This window comes from Salvia splendens, chromosome 7 (genome assembly GCF_004379255.2).
Source record: "Salvia splendens isolate huo1 chromosome 7, SspV2, whole genome shotgun sequence".
Lineage (NCBI taxonomy): Eukaryota > Viridiplantae > Streptophyta > Magnoliopsida > Lamiales > Lamiaceae > Salvia > Salvia splendens.
Window position 1 is genome coordinate 10,114,332 of NC_056038.1, and position 8,924 is coordinate 10,123,255.

Here is an 8,924-nt window from a genome sequence, read left to right on the forward strand (position 1 = left end):
ATTCCACGCGTCCTTCCATAAATTGTCCATTTTCAAACTACAAATTCTAGTGAGAGAAAATATGTGTGTGAAGAGGTGGTGGAATGTTTGGTGTGAAAAATAATGAGAAGTGGAGGAGTGGTATTTATAGATGTAATTTTCGAAAAAAATTTTAAAAAATAAAAAAAATCAAAGGGGGCAGACGTCCATAGCCCGTCGGCCCCACTATAGACCGCCCCACCCATCGCCCCGGATCACCCCACCGCCAGGCGATCGCCCCGTAGGAGGCGATGCCTCTACCGCCCCACCCTCGCCCCATTTTTCTTATCCGCCCCGGGGCGGACGTCCGATGCACTATATACCGCCCCACCCTCGCCCCAAATTTTCGTCCGCCTCATTCTCTCCTATAGTGGATGCTCTAATATAACCGAATAAAGTGGGTGGTTTTATTTAACCGTCTAGAAATTCCAACCAGGTTAGTAATATAGAATTACTTCCATATCCCTGAAATTTGTTGCCCTAGCACGTAATTCTCATTTGTAAAATCATGCTTCCCTTCTCCATCTACGCGATTCATCTCTCTCCCACCATCATCTGCGATTCATCTCTCTCCATCATCTTCGATTCTTCTCTCTCTCGCCATCATCTTCGATTCAACTCTAACCCAGTACCATCGCTGCGATTCCTCTCTCTCCCACCACCATTTTCTGTTCATCTTTATACTAGCTGTACACCTTCATCAATTGCTCACCTCTTTAAATCCCTCGGTATGAGAACCTTCATCAGCAGTATTTTCCCCAAAATTTATTAACCCATCAATTTACATCTTTAAATTCATTTACAAATATTTAGATAGGTTGGAGCCAACATAATTTTGAGTGCTTACCGTAGAAAAATATGCAGTTGATTTCTGAACTTGGAATTTTTGCTTTCTTTGCATAATATATTCAAAATTATATGAATGGTTGTGAATTTGTGAAGCTTGTCTTTGCCAATTGCCTATCATCATTTTATCTTTCTATTTTCTTATTTTAAACAACAGAGTTTTTGGTAATTAATTGGGTTAATTAGGGTAATTAGTATTAGTGACGGATTAATGACGGATTTGTGACTTAGTAATTAAAACCGTCAAAAATTTGACGGAACCGTCTAAAATGGACCAAATGTGATCCGATTTCAAATGTGAGGAACCGAATAATTCAAAAGATAATGTTTTAGACAAAAATTAAAAAATTGCAATATGTTAAAGAACATTTTGAGACTTTAGTCTTAAAAGTATAACAAGCAATTAACTATCACACGCGACCGGACACAAATTTTAAAATGTTATTCAATCCTCATCACATCTCAGTTATTAAGAGAACAAAAAGCCTAGGTTTTTAAGTCATCTCCAAAACTCCAACAATATAGAGTATGTATATACACAAATTTGGATCATGAGCGCCAAGGTATGTGACGCAACTCATTTAATTTATAGATGCAAAAGAAGTTTGTTTATAAATATATTTACGTATACTATTTCAGGAAATTGAGCATTAGCAACCAAAAATGCCGAATTGGATTTCTTTAAAGCAGTTGCGAAGCTTACAGGTACTATTTGCGCGATGAAATTGTGAGGATTCATCGATGCACAACCGAACTCCACATACTAGTATGATTAATGACAAGAAAGTTGCGCAGGTGTGGATGTGCTCAAAGTTGATGCTGAGAAAGGAAAGATAACTGTTGCCACCGCGATAAGAAAAGCTGGTTATTCGGACGAGCGTTGGACCACCAAAGAAACCCGATCCCAAACCTGACATTGATGAATCGAAGAAGCCGCCGCCGCCAGTGCCGGACCCGCCTCGTGCCCAATGCCAGCTTGTCGCAGTGATTTACGATACTACCTACGAATACGATAGTGCATTTTGTTCTATTCTCTAAAGATAAGCCAAACACATACGTATTGTTTAATGATAATTTTCAATATATTTGGTAAAAGTTTGTCTGTGGCTGTACTCATTAACTCCGCTTACTTAATTACTTTCATTCAAAAAAAAACTCGTACGTAGATTAACCAACTCCAAGCGACGTCTTAGCAATTTGCATATAAATAAGTCCCAATAAATATTTGGTGAAGATTTAGTCTAACTTATAAATTAGTTCAATTAACTATGATCGGAAGATATAAATCAATGTTTCTCCTTATTTTAAATTGAGTACGTTATAATTGGTAAAAGTAAAAAACAAACGTAGAAGATTTACGCTAGGGTCATCCATGTTAGGACCGGATCAACTTTGGCCTGTAAAAAAAATTCTAGATATACTACTGCAATTAACTTAAATTCAATCAACGCAAAGTGATGTATGTTGTAGCACGTAAGGTTAATCGTGAAGTTTGCACTGCTAAACTTTTAAATTTTGTGCATGGAGTGCTTTGTGTGCATATCCCACAGGTGGGGGGCTCACGCAGACAACACCCTTAGGCCTGGAACCACGGGATGCTCCAAGCGGGAGTATCACCGGCTTCATTGCTCGTTGTGGAACTGCAAGAATGCATCTAGCAACCTGTCCACAAGTACCAAAATCATTTTTAACTGTCTACATTCATGAATTAAACTTAACCATAAAAGCGTATATGATAAAATGATTAAACACATATTTTAAGATGCTTAGCTTGAAAATCACTGTCTATAATAAGTCTCCAAAATGATAAACACCACCCAACTTGCAGGCAGTGTCTATATGATTTCCAATCTCATCCTAAGCATCTTAAAATATGTGCTTACTGTCAAAAGCGCATACTGACTAAATGATGTCTACTTAAGATGACGTACGACCATATAGACTTGTTATGCGCTTTATACATGAGTGTCTATATGATACTGTCTCTATGGAAGTGTGTGGTTTTCAATATAATTTCAATAATGTCTTAGTGAACTAATGTAAAGTGAAATGGAAATATGAGTATATATTTGGAACTTCCAGCAAAGGACCAATCTCTATGTGATAAACCAAATTAGTTCAGGCCAGCAAACAATAGCAAGTCCAACCTAGTAGTCATCTTAATTCTGGCCTGCAAGCAAGATCTTGACAATGCAACAGAAAAAAGGTTGTACCTCCACTTTAGCAGGTAGAGAGATACCAACTGGTTTGGAATGTGATTCTGACCTGTTACAGAAATTTAGTCCAGAAGTGGTAATATATTGAATGTGCTAATTAACACCGTTCTCTTATTCTAGTGACTAATACCTGTTCTGGGGCAACTTGTGCAAGGCAGTTCTGGTCTTTTTAATTGCCTAAACAAAAAATGGATTTACTTAAAAGTTCATATGCTCTGATGGTAGAGAATTGAAATGGAAAAACAGCTATTATACAAGAACACGTACCTTACTTATTCTGTCTCTGTTGAAAGTATTCTCATTTACCAAAAATCTGACCAGACCCTAGACAACAATACAAAAATTCACCATCAAATTTTCATACAGGAAAACAACCAGACAAAATAAAAATTTCACAAATTAATTACTTCTTCATCTGGATCTGTCCACTTTAGCTCAAGTTTATCATAGTCAGTCAAAACTGATGGTTCTCTAAAGTGCTTTCGCGTATCCTGATATGGCCAATCAAATGGTATTTGGTATCTGTACAATATATTCCAAAATATTTCAGCAGTATAATAAAAACAAGCTATAATCACAAAACACATTAAAGAAAAAAAGTAAAAAATTCCCTGCACTTTATGCACTTCAATAGCTTTAGAATAATATTCTATAGTCAGCAATTTTCAAATGACACATAATTTGTCTTAGATAATATTGAGTGCACCAATTTACCTTTATTAATAAAAAGAAGAAACATACAATTATCAAACAAAGAAAAACTCCTTCCATAAACCATAGGGAAATGGTATTGATAATTTCTAAAAATTGCATCCATGAGTATGTGACAAGAACACAGAACAAACTGAAAGTAACCTCAATTGATTAGTAAACCGAATTTGAAGTCATAATATAGATCATTAGCATATTTGCAATCTTAAGATGAACTAACATAATTAAAAGAGCTCTCAGCGAGATAATGAATCTAAAAAAGGAATTGAACTGCAGTTTATTAAAGCCAAAGAATATAGTAAAAACAATTACTATTGGAACATATTCTATAATGGATATTTATACAAAATTAATGTAAGAGAAAATTTATGATAATATGCTTGAAAGAATTATATGAAAAACAAAAAAAAACGGATATGAAATAAATGACTATTATAGCTATAAAATCTTTATATATTGCCATCAATTTATCTTCTGAACCTAAGATAGTTATATGGCCCTTATTGCGTCACAATCACAATAAACTTGACAAACTGCTCAGGATAAATCTCTTCGACACAAAATGATAACAGTTCCTACATCCTTAGAAGAACAGCTTATCTCAAACTTAACTCCCATATAGAAGTGAGATGTGGGATTGGTGAGAAGCGCAGTAATGATTTTTTTCACTTGAATTCATGGAATTAAGAAACCATGATACATATACGGACAAAACAAGCACCTTTCTTTATTTATGTTCTCAAGAATGTGCTCTAGTGAGCCATACTGGCGGATTAATTTCAAAGCAGTTAGCCCTCCAATCCCTGAAGAAGAAGAAGCTTAGGCACTGATGTAAATGGAAGTATAAACATCACGCTAGAGTACACATACAGACAACTACATGTAGCTGTAAATTCATCAGAACCACAAATAAGCCCCTATTACACACACCCTTTACAATGAATGAATGAACCTAACTTTTTAGTACATAATTATAGGATGTGTGTGAATATTCTATCCAAATCTAGCCACTAGGCCAAAAATATAGAAATCTACAAACTCTAGGGACAACCTTTTGTCAAACGAACAAGAAAGATCCTCCACCAATTTACAGAGATTTTGATAAAGTAAATGAGTGACAATACAAATAAAATGCAGTGTTGTTTTATTTGACGAAGTACTGAAAAAAGGCAAGAAAAACCAGGAGATCACTCCGGTCAGGCTGTGGAACTATGCCTGAGAGAGAATTGTTCTTCATGCCTAAGACATTCTATTAAGCAATTGTTGTATGATACCCAACCACGATTAATTTCTATTACATGAGCTTGATTAACGTCAGGCAGCAGTACTATGCCCAAGAAACAATTGTTATTCATGCCTAAGCAACCGTTGTATAATACCCACCCACAATTAACATCTATTACATGCGCTAGATTTCCATCCTCAATATTAGCATAATGAGCTTATTGGAAATAACTAGAAAATATCAATTGCTCAAAAAAGGAAACTGCTAACCCTTCTCTACAATTTTTTCCTTTATATAAAGCTCCCTCGACAACTAAAACAGCTGGCAAAGCAAAAATACCTTTAATGCTCTCACAATAATCACAACCAGAGAGTATGCAAAGATCAATAAACTGATCCATAGTAAGGTTCAATTCTTCCAAAACCTGTCAATTGAAAAAAAAAACTGGAAGGAGAAAGGAAAAGAATAATTACATCAAAAATTTAGCACAACCAGGACTGGTCAGCATTAGTACCTTTGACACTTTAAATTCTACCACAGGGATCCTTTTGGAGGTAGGACACATCAAATGGCGGAGAAGTCGGGGAGCCCCAAAAGCCAGGGAATCCATATCCTCAGAGGCAACAGCATAAACCTTATGTGCAAAAAGAGTTAAGAGTTATAAGTTGAAGATATATATACAATCATGAAAAACAATATACATACTTTGCCTTCTTTGCAAAGTGCAGCACACTGTGCTTCTGCTTCGCAAGGAGCCTGGGTGATCAAAGAAACTGTTATCATGGAAGTGAAATTTTCTCTTCTAGAAGAAAAGATTGCTAAAGAAGCATATTTCAGTAGAGTTACGAAATCATTCTTAGGATCAGCTCAACCACAGACACAGCCATAAGCCTAAGAAGCTTTTTGCAGTCCTCTACATGAAATAAGAAGCATATCTCATGTAGAGCTACGACCTCTATGAAAATAAAGAGTTATGAAATCATTCTTAGGATCACCTCAACCACAGGCACGCCCATAAGCCTAAGAAGCTTTTTGCAGTCCTCATAATGCTGATTAGTGGCCTGTATTAACCAAAAATGGAATATCTAAATCAGTTCAAATAGGTTCATAACTTTGCATAATTAAATAGCATGATAGGCAAAGGAACTATAACAGCAGGAAACTGACAGAATTAAAATATTTGAAATCTCATCAGACAGCATCGAGATTTGAGAATAGAGTACTGAGTAGCCACTTGCTGACTAACTAGATCCACTTATCATTAGCCACTAAGCTATCTAGCTACTCAGCTAATGATTAAGTGGGACTTTCATACTTTGGAGCCTTGTGATATCTTGTGGAAAATCGGATACTTCTGAATGACTTCTCTTAATCTAGAAACACAGCAACTCTTATTGATGATGCCTCTAAAGGAATATAGCGGTATATGTCCCTTTGCACTTCATGGGACCAGAATGCAGTTTACTGTGATGCCTGGCTTCCATAAAACTAATTTAAACTTTTTGTTATTATACTAGTGCAAACTTCTGTAAATACTTTCTTCAATCAAGGGAATATATCTCAGTTGCATCAAGGGTCCGGTTGAATTTAATGAGATGTCTTGCTTCAGTAAAAGTCATTTATACTACCATTAAAGTGCAACCCTCTGGAATACTTCCTTCAGCAAAGGGCATACGGTTTGGTTGAGTTTATTAACAAAGCTTTAGGGTAAGGACAGATTAGCAACCCGTTCCTTAACATTTTTCTACTTCTAAACTACCTATTCAAATGGGATATAATGGGGTGTCATAGTTTCTTATGGAAGAGCAAGAATTATTAGAGAACATTTATGCAAAAGAAGATGCTACTGTCATAAACTCACTTTTACTGTTCTTTTGCTATATTTTTCGACATCCTCCTTGTTTCCTTCCTGCAATGACACAAAGTATTCTGCAGTTATAAACTATGAAATGCAAAAGGTGACACTGTGATAGGGGTTGTCAAAGGTGACACAAGTGATAAAGTGGGGTAATAAGAAGAAGTTTTAGGTATCAAGGACTACCTTCAGCGCATCATTTAGGTCATTGGTAGCATCAGCCCTTTTTAATACTCTGTATTTGGAATATTAACATCTTAGTTTGCAATAATCTAACAATTGATGGAATTTCAAACTGTGAATCAGGGAAAGGTACCAAAAACCTCTTTGCAAGCTCTTCTTTCTTCAAATCAGGAGGTGTACCATCAAAAACATAGCTAACATCACGAAGATCAATATTTTACGAAGAAACTCAAAAAACTTTGCAACGTGACATGAACAAAGTGAGAAAACATACACAGGTTTGATTCCAGCTTCCAAAAGTCGGATTGTCCTTGTCAACATCCCCTGTAAATGACTAAGGAAACATCAATTACTGATTTACCAGCAGTACCAGTGTCTATATTCACTTCGAATAATTGTGATATTCGGAGTAAAATCTAATTAAAGAGAAAAAATGACCTCGAAGTAAATATTTAACCAGCCTCCTTGAGCATTCAAAATTCAGAATCATGAAGGGGCAGTTTTTCATAAATCAGCACAACTGCTCTCCAATTCAACAATTTCATTTTCCTTTTGTATTGTGTATTTGAAATACATTAAAGATTCTGGTGATTAAAACTTGCTTTTCTCTAGTCTAGACAGTCGGAATAACCTCGTGACTTCGCCAGCTTCATTAGTAAGTGTTTGAGTACCGCGTCTTCCAACAGCAATCTGCAAATACAAATCACCTATAAATCACCAAATCCATTATTGCCCAGATTTTCTCTGCAACTTATTATAACTGCGCGCTCAGCATTTATACTTGTTTTAAGCGTCTAATTAGTAATTTAAATTGTTCTTCAAACACATAGTACAACAAAATACCAAAAAATATAGAGCAAGGGACCAAGTGATGCGAAAATTATCCTTTAAACATGAATAATATAGTAGTACATGCTTACAAGGAATTGGTATATGCTCATGCTAGCATCAATTGCAATTTCCCGGCCAAAGTAGCTTTCGAAATTCTGCTCTTTCATGGCGTTGGGCGACTTCTCCGCCAACAGCTTCGTCAACCCCTGTGATATCCGCAAAGAAGTAAGTTTTGAGTTTGATCATTCAAAAGAAACTTGAAAACAAGCGATATAGATACCTTTATCCCCATTTGAATTGCAGAAAACCGAAAAGAGTGATATGGAGTTGTATACTTGGATAACGGAAGTACTATAACTCTCTCTGTAGTTTTGAAATCCCTATTCAGGGAATTGGAGTTATATATACTCTTTTTCCAAATCCATTGAATTATTATTATTATTATTATTATTATTATTATTATTATTATTATTATTATTATTATTATTATTATTATTATTATTATTATTATTATTATTATTATTATTATTATTATTTTATCCTTCAAAATTGGGCGTCGATGTACAATTTCACGACCAGCAGCTGAGCAGCCAATTTCAGGGATTTTGATTTTTGAGGATTAAATGATATTACTATCGATACATGTAACAATGTATGTCACCAATGAAGCCCCATCAAAATTTAATGACTTTGTCGACTTTTGTAAAAAATAATAATAATAATAATAATCACACCATGAATACAAAATGTTTGATCAATGTTTCAAATTAGTACAAAAAATTTTAAGTTAGCATATATCATACAAAAAGTTTGATTAATGTTTCAAATTAGTACATTCCGTCAAATAACACTAACACCGTTAACTTCTTTTATTTTTCATGCTTCACTCCAAAAATGAGTGTTTCTTTACAGCATGAAAGCTTCTGTTTAAATTAGTGTTTCATGCTTAATCGGTTGTTTTGTCTTATAAATGACATTGATTATTTGTGTGCAGCAATTTTTGCATTATAGAAGGGCAAGAGACTATTCAAGATTTTGT

General features: G+C 35.1%; 1 protein-coding gene across 4 annotated transcripts; it reads right to left on the bottom strand.

Annotated features, from left to right (window-relative positions):
• Positions 1-2,262: 2,262 nt before the first annotated feature.
• Positions 2,263-8,243, bottom strand: LOC121811377 (flap endonuclease 1-like). Of its 4 annotated transcripts, none has more exons than XM_042212223.1 (17): positions 8,166-8,243; positions 7,975-8,091; positions 7,686-7,744; positions 7,329-7,388; positions 7,195-7,248; positions 7,058-7,106; positions 6,878-6,925; positions 6,012-6,077; positions 5,722-5,772; positions 5,531-5,650; positions 5,356-5,440; positions 4,513-4,594; positions 3,488-3,602; positions 3,348-3,404; positions 3,211-3,257; positions 3,078-3,129; positions 2,263-2,526 (listed from the first exon to the last, which is right to left on the bottom strand). In XM_042212223.1, the coding sequence occupies exons 1-17, from the start codon at positions 8,175-8,177 to the stop codon at positions 2,365-2,367; spliced, it is 1,236 nt and encodes a 411-aa protein (XP_042068157.1). In that variant the 5' UTR covers positions 8,178-8,243; the 3' UTR covers positions 2,263-2,364. The 4 variants fall into 4 exon arrangements, with proteins under 4 accessions (XP_042068157.1, XP_042068159.1, XP_042068160.1 ...); XM_042212224.1 differs by having other exon boundaries at positions 2,304-2,526; positions 3,012-3,129; XM_042212225.1 differs by lacking the exon at positions 8,166-8,243 and having other exon boundaries at positions 7,329-7,378; positions 7,493-7,744; positions 7,975-8,063.
• Between the last annotated feature and the right edge of the window lie 681 nt (positions 8,244-8,924).

Coding starts and splice junctions, on each gene's coding strand:
- LOC121811377 (XM_042212223.1), bottom strand. Junction 5,441..5,530: donor TAGAATTTAAAGTGTCAAAG/GTACTAATGCTG, acceptor TTCAATTGACAG/GTTTTGGAAGAATTGAACCT. Junction 2,527..3,077: donor CTCTACCTGCTAAAGTGGAG/GTACAACCTTTT, acceptor ACTTGTGGACAG/GTTGCTAGATGCATTCTTGC.